We start from the raw sequence: 23,085 nt of genomic DNA on the forward strand, positions 1-23,085 counted from the left end.
AGTGCAGATAAACATATTTGCACCAAAACTTGTAACTCACGATCTCATAACAAAGGCATTCCATTGTATCAATGAGCTAAACCAGCATTAATCCCACTGAAAACAGGAAAATATGGGATTGCCTCCAGTCACCATATACAATCATAGAATAGTTTGGGTAGAAAGGGACTTTTAAAGCCCACCTAGTCCAACCCACCTGCAATGAGTTGCACTAGACCAGGTTACTCAGAGCCCCATCCAACCTGACCTTGAATGTTTCTAGACATGGGGCGTCCACCACCTCTTTGGACAATCTATGCCAGTGCCTCACCACCTTCATCATAAAAATATTTCTTCCTTATATCCTGTCTGAATCTATCCTCTTTCAGTTTAAAACCATCACTCCGTGTCCGATAGCAACCGGCCCTGCTAAAAAGTCTGTCCCCACCTTTCTTGTAAGCCCCCTTTAACTAGTGGAAGGCCACAATAAGGTCATCCTCAGTTTTGAGCCCCCCACCCAAGAAATCCCCCACGACCCAGCAGTACCTCGTTGGCCCACCCTGGCCAGCAGGCGCAGCAGGGGCAGGAGGGTGCTGTGGTCGGGGGGCTCGGTCCGGGCGGCAGTGACAAGGGCCTGCAGCAATGCCTCACTGCCCCCTTTGCTGATCACATAGTGGATCCTCCGTCCAGTCCCTGGGGAAAAGAGAACAGACCGCTCAGAGCATCCCTTCCCTGAGCCACAGCTACCACACAAAGTTTCCATGGCCTTTAAACGGTGTTTTAGGGCTATAAACCCAAGGGTGTTTGCAGAATTGGCCGCGGGTCTCAGGTGCCCCTGGCCTGGAGACACGGCTAATGGCTGCGTGGTAGAACTATGTGCTCTGCTGCCTGTTACTACAACAGTCACTGTCTTCCCAAACCCACATGATGCAGAAGTTTTTCACTGTGCATTGAAATGTGGCAGAGAGGAATAAGCAGAGACACCAAGAGGTTTCAAAGGAGCAGAAGGCTCAGTGATCTTTTCTTAGATATTGGAAATTAAACAAGGAAAGAACTAAGGTTGCAACAGGCTTCTGGCAAATGAAAAGGAAGCCTAGGAAAGCCTTGGAGACAGCTTTCATATAAATCTAGGTCTCCAAAGAAACAACAGTCTAATCCTGTGAGCCCCACTGTGTTAACAAATATTGACCCATGGGCGACTTGGGCAGTGACTTCAGGCTCTGTAGTTGGAGGATGCTGATTGTTCGATTCCTGGAGGGGGGCAGTGCCTCCTATCTCCATGTAGACAATCCTTCCACCCAGCTGAGGAACAGGGGCTGCAGGGCTCCAAAAGAGAGACCCAGATGGACAGTCCCTGTGGTGGGACTTCAAGCAGTGAGGAACCCAGGAAGCTCCAGCACTCACCATTGTAGCCCCCACAGACTGGCAGCTTGGCTGGCTGGGGAGTTGTTTAGCAAATGACATTTTTATGTGGAGGAAGGAAAAGGAACTTTCTTATCTTTTTTCCGTTCTTTTGCTAATTCACTTGGTTTTTTGATGTGGTCTGGGCACATGCAGTGATATCCCTTCCCTGCAGGCCAAGGTGGAGGTGCTTTTTGGGGAGAGAGTCCATTAGAGAGTCCCTGGACTCTGGGAAATCAAGCTCCTCTTCCTGTCTCACAGCCCTCTCTCCAATGGTACTGATGAATATTTCTAGTGGTTGACTGACAGGGATTATGAAATACTTCGAAACCCATGGTCATCTTTTAACAACAACAAAAAAAAAAAAATTGAAACTTTCTCTGGGTCCTTTTTTTCTTCAACTCACTGAATAAGCTCAGTTTTCCAAACACAGGAGTAGTGACTGCTGATCTATACATACAATTCATATTTTGTTCACCTTGCAAACACCTGGCCAAGTTTATGTAGGAATGAATTCCTTGACCTACTTGAGGACCCCTTTCTCACCACAGTCCACAGCCATTGTCCCAGACCTCTATTTCCTTACCCAGAGACAGCAAGTCAGTGAGGATGCTGAGAATGTTCAGGATGACATCCTTGTCACAGGAGCTCTGAAATGAAAACACACCAAATTCAAGAATTAGTTCAGAACAGTGAAGTTCATGCTGCAGAGGCACTGAGATCCTTGTTTGGATACTGAGCACTTTTTGTGCCATCTGGCCAGTGAATTTGTGGAAACATATTGGTAACACATTTTAAAAGCCTCTGACAGATCATACTACACAATATTTAATACACAGTAGCATTTCTGTAGAATTTACATATAAATTCTAAATTAAAGCTCTCCTTTTTGGTTTGATCTGGCTACCTCAAAGTTGAAGAAATTTTGTATCACATAGAAATGTTAAATGCGAGGTGGTTTTCCACGACAGTATCTCTTATTACTGGCAATTGAAGAACAAAATATTTAAATTACATTAATCCAATCTACAAGAAAATTCTCCTGTCTTTGCAGCTACAACCACGTGAAAGTCTTGAATTTGGGGAGCAGAAAAATGCCCTAAATTTATTCTTAAACTGATATAATTTAATTTTAAGACCAAGTAACAACCACACTTTAACACCACACATTCTGCATTAGAGTCATTATTTCCTCTAATAATGAGGAAATAAGATAGAGGAAATAAGATATACTGTACTTAAGGAGAATAAAACGCATGATATTGACCATTCATCTGTGTGATACATTAGACCCTTTCTTTAATCCTGCTCCAAACAGATTTCACTGCTGTGATTGATGAATTAATCACCAGTTTGCATTGCTGCATGAGGGATTTGGGTTAAGTTCTGGATATCATAATTTCTGAACAGATACAACACAATACAAATTCCCAATATAACAGAAAGCTTACATTTGTGTAGCCTTGGTCCCAAAGAACCTCAGGATCACAAAAACTATAATGGAATACCTTTATCTCCAATTAAATTATGACAATAGGATAATATCTTAAAAATATATAGCTCCTATAATTCTGAACATGGAACTGCTTCAGAAATTTAACCTACTGGTATTTATTCTGGATATATGGGATCATTTTACCAGCCAAATTGATTCAACCATCCTCTGACATATTTAACATTATGCAACTGAATATTTAAGACAAGGAATTGAGAAGTAACATCTAGCAAAAAGAAACTCTAGAAAGAATATGTGGGAAATCTAATTCAGGTCTGTAATAATGGTTACTAATTCAAATGGACTTTTTTTTACAGTCTATCCCCAAGAAAGTCACAGCGTAAGCTGACATGGTGCTGAGGACTGTGTAGTTAATTAGGGAGCTGTAGTGCATACCTCCTCCTTTTTTATAGCTGGGGAGGGTATGCATTGAGTGAGACACAGGGATGAAGAAGGAAAATGGTCAGTCTTAAGTCAGAGCAGGTGACTGTCAGCCTTGAGAAACAGATTTCCTTCTCTGTCACAGAAATCCTGTAGGATGCTCAGCAGCTCCCTTCAGGCAAACCTCCTTCTGTATTGGCAAACTGTATGTGCCATTTTCTGCATAAAATATCTACATTAGTGCTGATGTTTCCTGGCTTCTGTGTGCTAAACATTGTGTGAATTCTTAGATTTCTTTTTTTTAATCATAATTATTAAAAAACTCCAAATCGCTGAAAACCAGGCATCCCACCACACTGGTGTCAGTCAATTACCAGTGCTATCAAACTTTCACTGCTCGATACATATTTCATAGTGGCATAAGCGAGGAACAGGGACAAGAGTATCAGCAGGGGACTGAGAGAAAAGAACAAGATGTGGTTGGGGAAGGGGAAGGGAGAAAGGAAGAAAGAGGAGTCAGGTGAGGATGAGAGATTGGAGCAAACAGGCAGAGAATCACTTCTGAAATGGGGACTCAGGGGAGGAGTGTCTGTGAGCACTGCTGCCTTTCTAAAGACTCACCTTACTTTTGCTCTTAGCTAAAATCCACAGGCAAAGCGCTTGTCTCATCCCCATCTCAGAGCTGGCCCATGCCCAGAGCGAGCCCCTGCTGTTTCCATTCGTTATTAACTCAACAAGCAGAGATCTCTGCACGGAACATAAAAGTTCAGCCCTTTTATGATCTCTGTTGAAATCAAAAGGCTTGGTATTAGGATAGGATTACTGCTCCTTTCAGAGCCAAGACAAACAGAATACGTGGCTTTAATGAAATCCAATAACTCTTGGTTCACCAAGTATTGCCACCCTCACCTTAGAGGAGCCCAAATTTGTGCTGCTGGCTCAAGGGATCACAGAATGAGTGAAGTCTGCAGCAGGGTCAGAGCAGCTCTGCATGATGTTACTTTTAGGTAAGACATATAGTTTTAGTCTTACGTTAATCTTCCTAATTCATGTCTTTGTTCATTAGTCCACACTCCTGAACTAGCTCAATTCTCCCAGAGCAAACAAAGAGCATTCAGAGCTCTTTTCCCAAGAGTTTCTTGGCATATTTTAGCATAGGGACTTAATAGTCAGGGGCAGGCTGTCAGGAGTGATGAGTATCCATCAAATTTACTGACTCCAGGAAGAGTTAATGTTCTCAGCACCTTTTTAAGTATCAGGATTGGCTAAATCAGACTGTCCTCTGGTTTTGTCTTGCTGCCTCTCAGTATCCCTTTCCTCTGTAGGTGGATGGATTACACATTAAGGTTTCAGTAATGAAGTCTTCATTGATTTATGCTCCTATTACACTGGGTTGTTTATTTTAACTGATTGGATTGTGGGTTCCTAAGCCATTAACACAAATAGTGATGACATAAGATATCCTCTGACTTTCCATGAGCTTTATCCAGGGACTCAGGCGAACAAAGAACTTGAGGGGACATGAAAGATCAACCTTTAAAATGTGAAAGTTAAAGCTGGGTTATACTGCCAAATATTTTACCTGAATATTTACTCTTGATGTTTTAACACTAAAACTCTAACTGTGTTAGTGCCTCATTGCTCCCCTTCCTCCAGCACACTAGAGAGGGAGTTGGATGACTTGTGTATTGGCTGAAACAGTGATAAAACAGTGAAACAGTGGATAAAACCCTAGTCCCATTACAAATTCTAATATATTTCCCACTAACTTTAGTGGCACCACTGAATAATACAGAATACTGCAGAATAACACAGCTCCAATTTATAATAGCAAGACAGCACTGAAAAAAAACAATCCTAAAGTTGCTATTGTCTTGCTAGATGCCTGTTGAAAAGAAACAGCTGGGATTTTGATTAATTACCTTGAGGTTTCCAAAGTCATCAAAGATATTTGGACATTGAAATCTATTTGAATCGATTGTTTAAATTAATACACATACCAAACTGTTTGTGGCTGAATTGCCAACAAATTCATTCATAAAAAATATTCTGTAAATCTTTTTGAACAGTAAGTACAAATGAGAAAATCACAACTTGTGCCCGATCTAAAAAAGATGAATAGAGTAATTTCTTTAATGCAAATTTCTTATTCTGCTCCAGTAAAAATAAACACATTAGTTATTTTTATTGAAAGAGATGTTTGATGGTTTAAGAACAAACCATAACCAGAGAGAAGTAAAATTCCTCTTGCTGAGCATTTTCCATCCCTGCCAGCGCTTACAAATGTTACATACAGCATCTACACATGCATAAACTAATGAAGATGCATTCATTGTATATGGGTGGAATGAGAGCAGAGAAAAGTTTCCAGAGGCTCAAGTCAGATAACAAAACCACTGACCTCCTGCAGGATTTCACTTAAAGGATTTAAAGTTGAAGCCAAATTGTTGCCTATTAACAACAACCTGTAGTTGTCTTTCACAGCTTGCAGCTGGACAAAGGCTAAAGTAAACAAAAAACATCACTTTAAATATCAAGCATGGCTGTACTTTTTGGTCAGAGCCCCTCATCTCAGCCTTCAGCAAAGCCTGCTGTCTTCCTCACCCAGCTGAGAGTATCACAGGGCTGAGCTCAGATGCATTTAATCAGCTCCCAGCTGATAGCTCCTCTCTGAGCTTTTTCTGGGAACTAATCCCTGAAACACTAGGGTTAGCTTGGCTGAAGCTCCTCAGAGATAAACAGCAGGAGGATGGAGAAAGCCAGGAATAAAAAAATACCCCAGCTCATAGTCATTGACACGTTACAGGCAGCAAGTGACTAGTCAGTGACATTGGGTTTGGAGGACAACAGCTCGATCCCAGCATCCTTCTGACTGGCAGCTCGGGTTATTTCGCTGACCCACCACTAAGCAGGGAATAGCTCCTGTCTCCTTGTCCTGCTCCTGGGAACATGCCAAGACAGGCTGTTATTTACTCAAGACAAGATTATAAAATTGCAACTAAGCCACAGTAACAGGTAAACTCATTTTGTCAGAGAAGTCTCCAGGGATGTTTTCCACAAGACTTGAAGACCCCACAGAGGTGGGTGTGTCATGTCCCAGCTGAAGCACAGCTGCCATCAGTGCCATTCCCCTTCTAGCACTGCCTTAAAACAAAGACTTCCCACAAACTCAGTCTTTTGGGCTTTTGTGTCTTTTGCCCAAAGTATTTCTCCAAATGAGACACACAAACTACTCAGAGTGTTCGCTGTAAGTCTAAGCATTAATGCTGAAAAAAAGGAGGACGCCCAGAAAGAAATCAAACAGCATTAATTTGCGCGGTGCGAGATTTACTAATAAATATTTTATTTGGAGGAAGAAACACAAAGCAGTTATTCCAATCACAAAAAAAATGAATGCAAAATGAAAGAAGTCGCTCTTGCAAGACAGTGCATGGCATGATTTCTACCCATGCACCTCTTAAATTAATTGTTGAATAGTCTCACAAAGCTGTGTGACTGCTTAGGAAAAACAAAACAAAACAAATCAAAACAAAAAACTAAAAACACCCAAACAACAAAACAAAATGGTCTGATTTTAAAGAAAAGCTATTGCTGCACTGGGCTAAAAAACTTCCAGACTTGTTCGTTTGGGTCTTTTTTAGTGAGGGTAAGGAATAGGATGTCCAGTTCCAGGGTTTGTTTGTTTATTTGTTTGTTTGTTTTTAAATAGCTTGTTTCTAAATAGGGAAGCAGGATTTGACATGTTCAAAATACATCCTCCTCCCTTCTCTTACCCTTAATAAATTTGCTCACACAAATAGCAGTCAGCAGCCCAACTGCCTGTGTAATGAGACTTGCATCTGCAAGTCAGATTTCTCACTCTCTGCACTCAAAAGCCTATTGAAGAGAAATTCTGGTGCAAAATTAATACTGGCTAAAATCAAGAGCAGGTTAGAGGATGAGTAGCATTAGTCCTCACTCTCCCCAGAGACCTCTAGAAAATATTGGGTTGCTAATTACTGCATTAATGCTTAAATCAGAGACAACTCTGCCAGAGAGGTAGAGCTGCCCTACCAGCCCCAACTGCTGGGCACAGCCACTCACCGTTGGCATTATGGATTTGCCAGCTGGATATCTCCTTCCCACAGCTGACTTTCCAGCCTTACAATAACTATGAAGCCAGGTTTGGTGCCTTATGTTCTGTGCTTTGTCAGAGTAAATTGCTTTTTCTAATTTAAGAGAAGCTAAAAATTCGCACTTAAATAAGAGAGCAAAATACCCTGGAGAGTTTCTTGTCTGTGTGTTCCCATCCTCAGCCTCAATATTCAGCCAGCTAACTGTGATTTCTGCTTGTTGGAAAGTTATTATCTACAATGTTTGGTACATGGAGGTTTAAAAAAAAATCATTATTTCTGAAGAGGGGAAAAAAGGGTTCAGGGCCCTCTGAAATATCAGTAGGCAACTGCAGAATAAGGGAGGATTCAAATTAAAGGGATTACAGACTAAATTTTGTTATAACTGAAAAACCTTGTTAAGAATACTGCCATCATCCAGCTTTAGAAGGATCCCAAGAAGTTACGGTCGAGTTGCCCCAGCTCCCAAAATACCCATCCAAATGTCCTCAGCATCAGCACAGGTGACACCATCCTCTGTGGTAAACAGTAAGTGCACTTCTTTGTCCAAATCTGGATTTCCTCTTCTGCAGAGTCAGAGAGGCCTGAGCAAGCCAGGAAACTCAGAGGAGACATGGAAGGGAACAGGGCTATTTAAAGACTGGGAGATGAGGACCTTGCTGCTCTGGGAGTGTCCTAAGTGACCTCTTTAATCCTGCAAGAAAGGCGTTCGCAGCTGTGGGGGATCACGTAGCCCTCAAACTGTACACAGGGCAGCCAAGAGACCTCCCAGGACAGGGCACGTGGCCCAGCAAGTTCTTGCTCCTGTTCCCAAGCCTTAGAGATGAGTCCCTCTCGCTGGACCCAGCCACCCCTGAGAGGCCTGGCCAGCACCCCATTGACCCAAGCACCACCCATTTTCCTTCCTACTGATGCTTAACACCAAGCCAAGTTCTGTGCATCAGCCCAAAGCAGCAGTTGTGAGAATACAGCAAATACTCAATAAAAATGTCCCTCCCTCTGGCCTGCTGCAATCAGGTGGGTGGCTTTTTTCATCACTTGCAATGACCTAAAGTTATGTTTTTTTCTCATCCTTGTTTGCACTTGGGTGTGAAAGATCACTGCTGGGGGCAATTATTCCAACCCTTCCCAATGGATGGCACCTCATCCAGCTGACTGGGAAGGAGCAGTGCCTCAAAGCAAACCTCTAAGATGCATTGTACAAGGCTTTGCTCCTATTCACTGAGCTTCAGGACTTCTCAAAGGATAAAGGCTACACTCTGCAGGACTGAACCATTTCAAGGCAGAGATGGGCAAATTCCAAACTTACATCTGAATGTCTTCAAAACACTGAAGGTGTTGAGATGTAACAGCTTGGCTTGAGCTGATCTCTAGCCAAAATAACTTGGTGAATAACATGGTGGAAATCATCTGTGCCAAGGAATCTTACTATATTTAATGCAATAAATTGCACTAACATAACACCTTTCATCAGAGGATCACAGATTTCTTCACAAATATTAATTAACACCTGCCCCACTGCATCCCTCATCAAGAAGATCAGATTAATTGTCCCCTATTTTCCTGGTGGGAAATATCACCCTGTGGTGGGAAATTCACTTAGTCAATACCTAAGAGGATCGCTGGCAAAGCCTGCATAGCTATTACAACAAAATGAAGCAGAAACACTGTGTGCACAGAAATATTGTGGCTTTCAATCACACAGTTCCATTTCTTTGTGTGGGTTCAAACATTTCCTTCCCTGAGATCAGTCTTTTCCTCCCAGCTTCCCAGGAGCAAGTGCAGTGGAATAAAACTATCCCCTGCAAGGAATTCTGATGCCAGACTGGGAGAAATAAGGGCTACTCCCCACCAGTGGGTCATAGCCCTGTTTGCAAAGAGATTTGTCCTTGCACCAAAGGATGATGGAGGTGCAACATTTAATTAATCCATACAGAAATTAGGAAGCACATAGACCATGACCTCATCCTTTTCCAAAGAACGTTTTACCTGCTGTGTCAGAAAGACGGGAAGGTGTTTCACCCAACTTCAGAGCAAGGTAGTTCATGTCAGTGCCACACCATTACTGTGTCGCTCTGATAAAATATATTCACATCCAGATATCCGCAGGAATTGTGTCCTGACAGACTACAATATCTTGGATACTGTTGGCAAAGTAGACTGCTTTTTTTCTCTCTTTCTTTTTTCATGCCAAACTTCCTTCTATGTTCTCAAAGAAAAGCTTGTCCTTGTTCAGAAGTTTCTCCTGATACAAAGTTCCTTTGTGTCACTTGCTCCTCTCACTAATGCATCTCTAATAGAGCAATTACTTTATTATGCAGAACCGGTGGTAAAACACATTATTATATAACTCTCAAATGCTTCTGTCAAATTGGAAATGTTAAAAGAATGAGGAAACTTTGAGATAAATCAAAACACGTGATACTTGGCAAAAGGCTTTTAGACTTCCTTTTAAATATTTCTAATGTTCTTTCTGTAATTTCTACTGCAGATAAATTCTCCCAGGTTTCATCTCTTATTTCACAATAAGTTACCTATGACATCTAAAGATTTTGACTGGATTTAACGTTATATTATTCACTTTTTTTCTCTTTTTAATCTATTTTTATTTTAATGCCAAGATTATCCTAGCATATGCCTTTCACACTCTCTTAATAAGTTTCTGTAAGGCATTAACCATTCTTGCACAATGATCTCTATATGCATGCTAGCACCTACTGTTTATTGCTCTTTCTTGGATTTATTCCTATATTTTATATTACTTTTCGTGTTACAGAACTATTTTAATATATTAATGTTTCATTCAAATGCCACTCTGTTACAGCTACTTAACACAAGTGCCTCCCAGACTTAATAGGGAGGGATATGGTTTTTTCTGTTCAGCTTGTTCTGTTCCAGTAACAACGAAAGAGCAGCATAAAACAAGCTACTATCTTTTTTTTTGGTGAGATTTGATGGGTGTCAGTCCAGAGAACACTCTGTCTTTCAAAGAAGAGGCACATTTGGGGATTGACAAAGTTTTTTACAAGCAATGGCATTTGTCAAAGTACAAGTGAGTCTGGAGATACTTGGAAAATTTCCAGATGTATTCGCTTTTTAATAAAACCAGATTTTTGAATACTGTAGCAGATGTGAGAAATGCATAGCCATAATGAAGGTGCTGCTATCCTTGCCTTCTCTGGAATGTTCCTGCGTGGACCACATGAGAAAGCCCAAGAATGCCCATGTCTACTCTCAGTCTGCCCTGGCACTTGCCTGGAATGGTGCTGTGATAAGTCCAGGCTTCTCTCTGTATTCAAGTGAAAACACTCCCACTTGCTACACATTAGCCTCACATTGACAGGCTGAAGATAAGGATCACTATAAGGTACATTCTGGTTTAGAAAAACACCAGTCACTTCTCTTGCCAAGACAAGAGTCCTTATGTGTCAATCTACCCCACTTTCAAAAGTGCTTTCTGGAACAGCCACGCAAATGCCTTTAATCAATCACATTTAATAACGATGATTGAGGTATGGGCAGTGGAGACAAACTGCTAATAACTATTGTTAGTCACAGCTTATTTTCTTCAGAGAGGGAACCTGAAAGTGAAAATGATGAACCTATTTTTCCCATCCAGTCTAAGTGAAAAATCAAACAACAAACAAAACTCGGCATCCATAATGAATAGCAAACTGTGTTTTGAAATTCAAATGATTTAAAGTAATATTACTAGTAATGTAAAGCAGAACATCTGTTTAACTGCATCGCTGAGACCCATCTGTCTAGATTTAAACAGTAATCTCTTAAAAGCAAAGCCCTCAGTTCTCTGAAAAGGTTGCCAAGTTTTTAAGAGGTACGACAGGGGTATGTCATTTTCTATCCAGAAGGTAACAAAGCTTTTTATCTTCTTTATCTTTAGTCTACACCCCATGCAAGACACTCATCAGCAGCAAGGCAATGCCACCATGCTAAAGACAGACATGTTTGCGGCTTTATTCAGCCCTTTTTACTTCAGTTCGGTAGCTCAGAAGCACTTGCAAATTAAGTGTTGGTCAGTCAATCTAAAAGACATTTTATTAGCTCAGTGAATGAGCCCACTACTGCGTTGGTGCTCCGGGAAAACATGACAGGAGTTAAATTTAAAAATACGAGCTCACAGTCCTCTCAGGGGCTACTGAGCTGAGATCTGGGCTTGTGTAGACCAGGGACGTTGCAAAGTGAAAGTTGGATGAGAGCTCTTACTCCTACGGGTGCCTTTCTCTGTGCAGCAAGACTGTGGTGCTTCTGCAGGAGAGCAAACTTTGACATTTTCTGTCTCCACAGGTGTCTGTGGAGCAGCACTGACCCAGCATGTCCTGTCCCAGGAGAGAAGGAGCAGAGTGTCCCCTGATGTGCTGTCCTCTATGCACTGTTTAGCTCTACTGAGATCCCCTGTGGAGTTCACCAAACCAAACTTCGTCGGCTGTCCCTCCTGAGACAGAGAATGGGTGAATATGCAATGGCAGATGACTATCGTGAAAAGAGAGGACCTTTGGCGGGAGCCACATATTGATTGCTCTGTTGCTGGTACTGCAGTGGGAGGGACCTTCAATCTCTGCATAGACCCACACGTGTCCCACTGAGATCTGAGCAAATGCAGCCTTGGTGTCACAGTGGGCTGATCTCTCAGAGAAAGGTGAGTTCTTCAGTGAGCAATATGTCAGATTCTACCTCTGATGCCAGCATGGAGAGATCACTAAAAAGTTTTTGTTGTGTCATATTTTGTTTAAGCACGTTTCCAAGGAGACCTGTTGGTGTAATAGTGCTCTACAGGCTTTGTAGGACGTAGCAGGGGACCTCAGCTAGGAAGATTTCCAACTGTTTGATCACCCAGCCATGAAGACCTTTTAGACCTTTAGACCAGAGTTTTCAGTCAGTGAGGTACAGCTGCTGCTGTGAGAGCTTTTGAAACAAGCTGCTAATAAGCATAGTTTTCATCTCAGAGAAAAGTCATTTTAATGCATCTCTGCACCCAGCTGTCCCCTTGAAATCCCCGTGCATCGTGGGGAGATCAAATGACCTTAGCCATATTGGAAGAGAAATTGTCAAAGAAAACAGAGCCAGGCACTCATTCCCTTTCTCATTTGTCATCTCCAGCTCTCTCCCGCACTTGCAGAACTTTAACATGGAGCAAGAGGCCACTCAAATGAAGAAGATTTTCCCAAAGAGAAGGTCAGATAAACCAGGACAGTAATGCTGCTTTCCCCGAGCCTCTCCAGAAACTGTCTCCATATGGATGGTGCTGGCTTATTCCTGGAAAAATGGAGGGTCAAAAGAGGCAGTTTGGTTTGTTTCTCTGACTTCATCAGATCAGCATTTTAATCATAGGGAAAGGTCAGGTGGTCCCTTCTCCCTCCTCCCTTCCTTTGAAGTGAGACAGGTGTGCATTCACCATGCCAAGCAAACTGCTTATGGGAGGATCTCTCTCTCCCTATCAATCTCCTGTTTGCCAGGTTAATCCTGAGTAAAATGAAGGGCCAACTGTACCTTCACTGTAAATCTGCTTCTTTGGCCTTCCAGCAGGAATCCCATAAAACTCACAGAGGATGGCAGGGGATGACAGGCATTGCTCTGATTTCACCCAGGCTGCATGAGTGTCATCTGCCCAGCGAGCAAGTTGTTCCACCCTTTGATTTGGGAAACAATGTGAGCTAAGATTCCCTTTGCCCTAACTTTACAGATAAACTTTATCTCTATTTACTGGCCAAATGAAGAAAGCTGGAGGCAGAGACACTAAGTGAGTTTGATGGAGTTTGTAACAATCCAGAAATAAATCCCAGGACTTCTGTTTTATCCATCAATACAGCATCACTCTCTCCTTTGAAAGCAGGGGAATAGGTAGCAGAGAGTGCAGTGAGCAGATGGGCCTGGGGGAGAAGAGTCTGTCTCAGTTTACTACAGGGATCAAATTCCCACTGGGCCCAGTGGGAAGCCTCTGCCTGTAAATTACACCAAAAATTAATGTGCATAAAAGGTTTCTCAGAAGTTGATGGCAGTAAAACACAATGCTGTGGTGCTTCCATGTTAGAAAAAAAAAAGTGTTTCAGTTTCAAAGCATCCCTTGTTGAAAGGCAGAAAAAAAAAGCCAAGATTTCTTTGGTAGAGTAGTTATTTCTCCCACAGGACTTCCGTGTTAGAATTACTCAATTTTCTAATAAGAATCATCATGAAAGCTTTGCTGTTCTCATTAATTCCACCTCAACCTACAGCACCTTTTGAAAACAAGGCTGTATTCTTCCAGAAGAACAGACCATGGAGAAAAAAAACATCCTTGTTCTTGAAACTGCTTAAGGGAAGGAGGTTTAGCTTTGCCCATGGAATTTCTTATCAAGCAGAAGTTATTCTATTAATCAATAGCTTGTCTAAAGCATTATTTCTCTGGTTTGTAGCTTTGTAGTGCCTGTGGGCAGAAGAATCTCTACTATGTTATTTTCACCGTCTCTAGAAGACGTCTTATGAAATCAATGACAAAGTCTTGATTTCTCAGACCTTGATTTCTGAGACTTTGATTTCTGTATAGTGTGGTAGGTCACGACTCAGTAAAACAAAAGTCATAACAGCACACGATCAAAAGGAAATACTAAGTCATGGAAATGAATGTGCTGTGTCTCCATCAACCTCTGGAGGAGAATGACCAGACTTCCCTTATTTTAAGAGGTATTCTTCATCACATTAGACTTTTCTTCCCAAAACTGTACTAAGGTAAATTGTTTTCCCTGTACGAAAAGGAAAAAAGGTTATCCAGTTCTTGGAGACTTGAATCTCCACCCAAAAAATGCACCTAGACTATACTTAGGTCAACTTCTCACAAAGATGAAACAATCGGGAAAAAAAAAAGGAGATTTTTTAATAACAGAAAATGTCCACAAATATTTTAGGTGGTTTGGACTCATGTTCTCGCTTCAGAGTCATCTTAAATTAAACTGTCTTTTCTGAAAATAAACTGCCTCCTCTGAAGCAGCAGCACAGTAGTGCTTCCTGTGGCACACAAAGCTTCCAGGATTGCAGGCACTGGTGACCCACCAGCGTCAACTGGGCTGGACAATTCCGTTGTGCAAGAACCTACATATTGTTCCTCCCTAACACTCATTCCTCACCTCCTGCTGCAAGCTTGGTTTTGCCCGTAGAGGGAAGGGAGGCTGTCTGGTGAGACTGCTCTGTACTGCTCCTGGTCTCCTTGGAGAAGGTTGTAGCTCCCTCTCACGGGGAGTCTCACCGATTTCCAGGCCCATTCTGGCCTCACAGTTCCCTGGGGACCAAAATCAACCTGTTTGTCCGGGAATCACAGCTCCCCAGCCCGGCTTGCAGAACAGCCCCACTGATGGATCAGCACTTCAATCCTACGGCCCATTGGGCCCTATGGGCAAACAGGTGCAAATAGACTGTCCGTGAGACAAGTGCTTATTAAAAGAACAGGGAAAGGCAGGAGGGAATTATTTTCCATCCTGGTATGGTGAGAAGATCATAGTCACGAGGCTGGAGTCTGGCAGAGCCCAACGACATACGTGGGCACATGGTATGTGCGTGGATTTAGGATTTTCAAAGCCTGAGGTTCTCAGGTGCACAGATACCAACCCTGACGTTCACAGGGAAGGGTCACCTCTCCTCAGGATCATGGCTTGTTCCATGAGGAGCTACCAGCAATCACTGCCTTACTGCTGTATTCCCACTGAGTCCTCTCGGAGCTCTGAGGAAAGAGGGGCTTTCACCAGCAATTTCAGAAGCTTAAATCCCCCCCAGATTTCATTGCAAGAGTAATGATGATACGAGTTGTGTTACCTATACTGGCACAAACTGGAATGATCACACAGAGGCAGCATCTCTATCATAACAACAACTTCAGGAGCAATTTCCAATCCTGCTATTCCAGACCAAGGAATAAAAAAATCCCTCCCCACCTTTTAAGCTCCCAGTATGTGTATGAAATTATTTTCTTTCTGTTAACACGCATCAATAAAACCTCTGCTGGTGCCAGTAATCACTGCTGGAGTTAACCATTATCAGTCCATATGTTTTTCAATACAAGCAAAATTTTTTGTGCTTTTTGCTAGATGTAATATAATAAACTTTAATTCAAAGATGTCCATGAACATATTTACTACCATAGACATTTATTTTCCTATTATAGATAAAGCCAAGAGGACTGGACAAATACATTGGACAGAAAAATGTGTTGAAAAGATTTCCGAGCCATCACAACAAAATTCAGCATAATACACTGAAAATAAGATTATACCACACAAAGAAACACAAACAACACCGATTTAAGCAAACACCTCTCTGTATGAAAACATCTTTTCATATATTTCACAGAGGGAAATTATTGAAACCTGAGAATAGGAGAAGGTGGAAGTTTTCCATTGACATAAAAATAGTGATGTAATGTATAAATACATCTGTAGGCACACAAAACACCTATGGAGTTTAGATAACCACAAATAATTGTTCTCAACTTACAAACAGATAAGCAGATGCATTTGAATATATTGTTATACTTTATGTGAAAGATAAGTAGTTTAAACAAATGCATATACCTCCTTCCATAATGTGGTTTAATGTGTGTTTGTGTCTATAATGCAGTAGTTGTACAAAAATATACAATATTAAGCTGCTTGACATGGTATAATGTGCCATTATATTACATCCAAATAGTCTAAGTTAAACAGCTTGGCCATAAGCACAAAGTCAGGCCTTCAGCAGCTAAGAAGCACCAGTTTTAAAGCATTCCTGATATTTCATTTGGTCCCCTGGAGTAACTGCATTTTTTAATTTCAACATGACAACTTGTTTTATTTCACAAAACCTCTGCTTCAGGATGAGCAGTGCCTGCTGCCTGCAAAATCACCCCATATAGCATTTTGTCCTCATCATTTAGCATGTGGTTCTGTGCATTATTTATTGTGCAGAATCCAAGCCCTGCACTGAAAACTAATTATTAATTTACTTTCATTTTTTTTCACCAGAACTTCAGATATTTTTTTTCCCAGTGTTCACTGCCTGATTTCTCAAACACTGATGTGAGGCATGGTGGGATTATTCACCGTGTTACACACGATTAACTCAGATGAAAAGGGTTATAATCCATTTTTCCAGACCTGCATTCAACTGATTCAGCAACATGGCTATCCTGTCACATTTGCATTGCTGCAGGGAGGGAGAAAGGGCTCTCCAGGAACCTTCATGGCACAGTGTCATTTGTCCTCAAAGCACAAGCCATCCTAGCCAAGGATGAGGGACAGCAGAAGACAGACTGAACCCCACTTTCCCTGTCTGACATGGGAAGTTCTGCTGAGACTCAGACTGTGACACACTCTTTTGCTCAGCTCAGCCATCATTGCTGCTGCTCCGATCGGTCCCTGGGTACATTTTTCACCCTGAGATTCTGAATTCTCATTAATGTAGTCACAGAAAATTCTGGATAGCCCAACTGGAGGCATTTTCAGAGGAGCTGGCAGTGTGCTCAGAGAAACAGCTGAGGCCAGCCCGGGGACAGGGAGTGCAATTCTGGTCCCAGCTCAGTTGGTGGAAGGGTTTCAGCAGAGTCCAAGACCTGTCTCAGCTTCCTCTGAGGGCTTTTAGTGCTCTGCGCTGATTCCCAAGAGTCACAAACCTCAATATTTCTTCTGTGGCCTGGCAGGAATTTCAGATTAATGTATGAATGTTAGCCTTCTTTGTCCTTTCTTGCTTAGCAGAGCCCCATGGTGCTCAGCCAAGGATTGTAGGGAAAAGCTCTGTGTTACCTTTATGTTCTCCTTGGACAGGGAGGAGATGAGTGTTGAGGTGGAAAGAACAAGCAGCGATCCTGAAAGCTGGAGTGGGGGCCTGCGTTACCTCTATAAGATTGTTTGTAGAGAGTTATTCCTTTTCCTCCTCGGTTAAAGCAGAAAACAGGCTCATGCAGACTAAGTGGCAATGGCTGTAGAGACACGAAAAAGCTGCTGGAACATCCAGTGTTTCCTCCTGAACCCTACAGACAAGTGGTCTCCCTGTCCTAACTGCACCTCTTATGATGCTCCAAAGCTAGAATATTTTTTGTAGGGAATAGAGGGATACTAAGTCAGCTGCTGCTCACTTTAAGTACAGCACTCAGTAAAACTCAGTTAATGAACCACATAAAAATGGCCATCTGGTTTTGAGTTGATTTTTGTTCCCTCTAAGGCTATTCCATTAAACCCTGCCTGCCAAGCTGCCTCCCAGAAACACAGATCCAAACTTTGAGCTCCTCCATCCCCAGCTCAAACCAATGGGCTTCCTGCTTGCTGAGCAGTTCCTGGGATTTTTTTCATCTATGTTTTCTCAAAGCCGGGAATCTCAGCAGCTCTGCTGACAAAGTAAGTGCAAGGATGCAGAGGAGACAAAAGCATTTTGCAAAATGCATTTCTATTCATTGCCACTGGAGCAGCACAGATATCTTCCCACTTGTCCTAAGGATAACAATAGCTCTGCCTTGTCAGCCAGCCAGCACAACAGCTCGGAAGAGGCAGCGCAAAGGAGCCGAGAGATTCAAGTGAGCAAAGAACAGATCCTGTACCTGTTCTGCTGGACACTGTGGCCACTCAGAGACCAATGCCTTTACACAAACAACATCCACCATTGATACATAAGATTTTCACCTCTTTCCTGTCAAACTATAGCATTTGGGAACCTGTGAAGTCCAACGTAGTAGGACACAGTTTGAGCCAAAGATCTGCCAACGGCCCCAGGGGTTGCCAGCTCTTGCAGAATACGTGAACAGGGACTGTGGCTTTGGGAAACATGTAAAAACCATGCCAAGAGCCAACAGGAAATCTGGGACTCCTCAGGCAACACGATGTACTCTGCCATGGAATAAGGAGATGTTCTCAGGAGTAACCAAGGCATGCTCGTATCTGGGCCTGGGCAGTTAGGAGGAGACCAGGGAGAAAGGAGGGGAAGAATCAAAATGCCTCTTATTTGTCTAAATGTCAGAGTGAGAAGAGGGCCAAGACAACCAGGAGGGGGAACTAGAATGTTCTACAGTCTCAAGGGATTCAACAGTCTGGGTCAAAATAAAAGATACTGGCTCCAATTTCCTATTGTTCTTCTTAGCAACTACCAGTTGTTTTTAACTAATACCCCGATACCTCCTCCTGGCATTAAAATAAACAAGAGATTTAGTCCCAAATCTCTCTGGGATTTTGCACTAGGGAGGCTGGTCAAAAACCATACACGGGAAAGGTATTTATTTCTGCCATACTGTGGCCAGGAAGCAGGATGACAAGTGGCAACCAGCCCAGATTTGATCTACACTGTCCATGTATGAAAGACAAAGCAGGGCTGGATGAGAGGTGAGGAACTCGATGACATTCAGCAAGAGATGGGAACAGAAACAGGTAACACTATCCAAGCCAGAGGGATGGGAGGTGATAATTGCAGGAGCATGTTGGAGGGGGAGAATCAAGAAGAGACAGCAAAGAAGAAGGTAGCAGGGTTAGAAGCAAAATGAGAAATGACAGTAAAATCCTCAGAGCTCAGTTCTGCCATACTGACACAAAACCTGTGAGACAGGGAGAAGGTTTTCTTAAATCTGAAATTCACATTTTAAAGCTTCACGTTGTAAGCAGTGAAGCACTTTTTACCTAGAGATCTGAAATGTCACATCTTCCCTGCAGTGACATTTTAGTGACAAAATGCAGCTGCGCTTTGAAAGGAGTTTTTGCTATTCCCCTTGTCACTTTGCAGAACATCTGTAACACGATGCACTTCCAGAGGTTTGAGCTGCCTTTGGAGGATCACACTGCTTCATAGCACTGGGAACAGTTCTGAAGAACTCAAAAAATGTGTTTCTTTCCTTGGCTAGAGCTGTTGTTCAGTTACAAAATGCATGGTGTTCTAGTTTTGTTCTGTTTGATGCTGTCCTCACCAAAGCCAGGCTGTGAGACTGGGAGTAAAACTGTCTATGCCATTAGGAGATGGAGTAGATCCCTCCCTCAGCTGAAGGTGACAGACCCTATCTCATGCAGGGACGTTGCTCCAACTGGGAATAAGAAATCTGTGCCAGTGCTTGGAAGGGAGGTAGAACTTTGGCCCTGTGTGAGTGACTGAAGGAGAAAGGATGTTTTTATTCTGACTTGATAAAAAGTGGCTCGGTGTCTGAATGTTCCCTCATTCTTCACCTGAAAGCTTCATGCATACAAAGCAATATTACGTACTAACAGAAATGGAAAATGCCCAGTAATACCCTGCAGAATAGCCTCCTGTATGCAGCAGACATGTTCTTCATGCCCAATAAGAGTATGAACCAGCACTGATAATCCAGCACAACACAAAAACAAAGCAACCGTGTTTTGGACAGCTGTTGCAGAAAATAACAAAGTGTGGAGAGTTGTTATTAGCAAAGGCAAACATCAACCAAAGTCATTATTTCCCAGGCCAGTGCTTTCCAACTGTGTCAAGTAAAGGTCTTTTTTATCACCTGATTTTTGTAGCAGAAATAGGTGATGGAATTACACAATTATGCCGGTGATTTTTTGGTGGAAGGTAGGGGAAGGAGGTGAATCAGAACAGGTAATTGTCGTCAACCAACTTACTTTCTGCCCTTCAGCATTCAAACCTCTGCATTAAATTGAAGATATAACAAGAAAGCCTTTTGCTCTTCTCTAAGTGAATACAGAATTCTTGGAAACAAAGGTTCTGTACCAAGGTGAGATTTTGTAGTGCTGGGAATGAAGGCTGTGCTACCTTGTGGTTTTACCAATATCACCCGTGCAGTGCTCCTAACTCTTTCTAGTCTAGCCCTCCATGTAGCTTTGTCAATGAATTGTGCATGTGATTTTAAGCTACAGCTTCCAATTTAATCCTGGGTTTTGTCCAGTTCTGTTCCCAGATTGTGCAGAGAGCACCAGGACTGTTAAAGTTAGAGAGCATAAGAAAAACACAGATGTGCATTCAGCTCTCAATTATCCAGAGTAAGAGGGAAAGGACTATAACCCAGATACAACAAAAACATGATCTAGTACAAAATATGAATTAAATAAGCTGTAACAACATAGGGCAAACAAGTTACACTGCCAAAACACAAAAACACAGAAGGACAATTTTCTTCAGCATGCCAGTTTACCTGCAGAACTCACTGCCATGAGGTGCCACAGAGGGTAAACCAGAGTTTGATATGAGAAATAAAAGATGTTGATAGTTACATAAGCTTGGATAAATATGCCGAGGCTGACCAGGCCCCACAATTATAGTTTCAAAGCCGATTGCATATCATTAGGTTTTATAACCTCCTCTACACACTTGCAGCTGGTTACAGGAGGCTTCTGAGACACAGGCCTGGGAGACCTGAATCCTTGGGCTGATCCAGGTGGGTAAGTCTGTTTTGCACACATTTTCTGCATCTGCAATATCTGAGACTTTGACAATACATGTAGCAGTCAGAGGATGCTACTGCCTCAGACATGAAACTCCCGTCCCCATGTGACTCTGAGCCATGTCAGCACACAGGGCCCTGAGCAGGGCACCTGGGAAGTGAAGGCAGCTGGCATTTCACCACGACTGTCTAAAAGCTGCTTTTATGCAAGCAGCTTGTCTTGGCAAAGCAGTCCCCTCCCACCCCTCATGACAAAATGAGGCTTGTGAAAGCATGGGTTGCCTGCCCATTTCATAGGGTAGCTCATGCTTCAGCCTAGGCATCTTCTCCTGCAAGGCCGGGAGGAGTGCATCCATGCTGGGGCAAAACAGAATGGAGAGGATCACCTACAGAGATTCCTCTCCTTTATCCCACGGCTGGGCTTGTCCATCAAGTATGATCCTGGACTGGGACACTTCCCTTCCCTCTGGTCCTCGGGAGCATTCACAGAGCACACCCAACGCCAGCACCTCACCCATCTCAGCCTCAAGAGTTGTTGTCACTTCCCCATGAGTGCTTAAGCGTCCTGGTGCAGACAATTTGACAGGGAGGAACTTGCTACTTGCAGGCAGATCTGTTTACTCGTCCCCCTCAGCCCTCGGACTCGCCGAGCTCACAGACTGACAGCGCTGTCAGGTCCCATTCATTGCTCGGCAGCTGATGCCTCACACCTCCTCAATCCCCTGCTGAACGCAGCGGGACCTCGGGAGCCAGGGCTCTGCCCTCAGATGGGGCTCAGTGATTGAAGCATCACAGTAATCACCAGCACTCATCACTGAATAGTGAAACTTCACTTCATAAAGGCTTTTTAGGGTGGGAGGTGCAGGTCAGGGCTCCCGCACGCTGATGCTTTTAGAGCCAAGCCAGCTGGGCGCTCGTACCAACAGCCTCAACCCAACAGGTTGAATTAGAGGAAAACAAGCCCAAGAGCCTCTCTTGTTAGTTCAAGCTGTTCTTACCTGGAGGGTGGAGAGAAGGACTTGCAAGCCACTGGCTTCTTGTTCTGCCATGCTGCTCCCCACTCACACTCCCTCCTTCTAGCAGCAGACACAAAGCAGCTCGAAAAGCGAAGCTGCCAACTTGCCTTGCTGCTGCCCCTGCGCCGTTTAAGAAACGAAGAAGCTAAACACAGATCCCCAGACACATGCACACTGCTACCACCAATAATCACAGCAATGCAACTCTAGACCTCAGCAGGAGAGATAAATGTACCCCCTCCCTCCCAGCTCTCCCACTGTGACGAGAAGATTAATTCCTATATAAAGAATCCCAGGGATTAAGTAAAGTGCCCAGGAAAGGTCTTGGTGCTTGATGTGTGGCAGGGGGAGTGTGGGGAGGGTGGCAATAGCAACAAGAAAGCAGAAGAGCTACAAACCTCAAAGAAAGCCAGGGAGAAGGGAGAGAGCGCGCTGGCTGCCTGACAGGCATTCCCAGCTGACCTGCTGATCCATTCCAGACCCTGCGTGGACTCGTCTCCGTTTGACTCCGTTCCAGTGAAACCGGAGACACGGAGAAGGCAGAGCGAGAGAGAGAGATGCCCTCGGTCTTAACGAGCGCTGACAACGAACGGAAGATACACCCGGCATGAGGGACAGGTGGAGCGGGTTCACCATGGCTCGCAGAGGGCTGTTGGCTTCCAACCCCGATGATTGTCCCAAGTCACAGCTGCTGTGGCCACAGGCAGTACCCCGCGGGGCAGGGAGTGACCGCAGAGGGACATCTCGTGTCTGCACAGCAAAGGCACCTCTTCAAGGTGCAGTTTGGGGGAGACGGTGCTGCAAGGGCCACTGTGGTGATTCATGAGTACCTATATCTGTATATAAGCATAGCAACTTGGAGTCTGGTTCACTCCCTGGTGCACAAGACACGCTGTAGTACAGTTGTAGTTGTAGCTCGAATTCCTAGGAGGGCACAGAGTCCACTTTTAGCATCAGCCGAATGATATCAAAGGACTTGGTAAACAAGAAGGAGCAGATAAAGAAGTTGAGTAGAGGGTTAGGTGAGGATTTTCCAGCAAAATATTTTCAATGTGAAAAGGTCAATTAGTCCCACACAAGTATTTTTTCAGCTTTCTTAACACCAGAATGGCATTTTTGGTCCTGAGAAACTTCACTCTAGGATGGTTAAAAGGCTGACAGTTGAGATAATTGCTATTATGCAGAGGACAAAGATTAGATCTTGTCTTTCCAATCTGGGGACACAAATTTCAGTCTTTTACCTCTAGAATAAGTACTTAATTCTGATGAGTGTCTTTTTAGTCCTTCCAATAGGAGTTTTTCCCCTCTGAAAGCATAACTAATGATTTTTGGAGCAGTAACACGAACCATAGT

At 43.2% G+C, this 23,085-nt stretch overlaps 1 protein-coding gene and 1 long non-coding RNA gene across 2 annotated transcripts in view; both read right to left on the reverse strand.

Annotated features, from left to right (window-relative positions):
- AGBL1 (ATP/GTP binding protein like 1) overlaps window positions 1–359 on the reverse strand; it is a 249,726-nt gene extending 249,367 nt beyond the window's left edge. The window contains exon 1 of the mRNA XM_027688705.1: window positions 248–359. Coding sequence (XP_027544506.1) covers window positions 248–266 — 19 coding nt within the window. The 5' untranslated portion in view covers window positions 267–359. The remainder of the gene's footprint in view (window positions 1–247) is intronic.
- Window positions 360–617: 258 nt separating this feature from the next.
- LOC113970138 lies at window positions 618–21,186 on the reverse strand. The gene is made up of 3 exons (XR_003535051.1): window positions 21,107–21,186; window positions 1,967–2,030; window positions 618–672 (listed from the first exon to the last, which is right to left on the reverse strand). It is a non-coding gene; the product is annotated as an uncharacterized LOC113970138 (long non-coding RNA).
- Between the last annotated feature and the right edge of the window lie 1,899 nt (window positions 21,187–23,085).

This window comes from Neopelma chrysocephalum, unplaced genomic scaffold, assembly GCF_003984885.1.
Source record: "Neopelma chrysocephalum unplaced genomic scaffold, ASM398488v2 Primary Assembly neopelma1_75, whole genome shotgun sequence".
NCBI classification, from domain to species: Eukaryota; Metazoa; Chordata; class Aves; order Passeriformes; family Pipridae; genus Neopelma; species Neopelma chrysocephalum.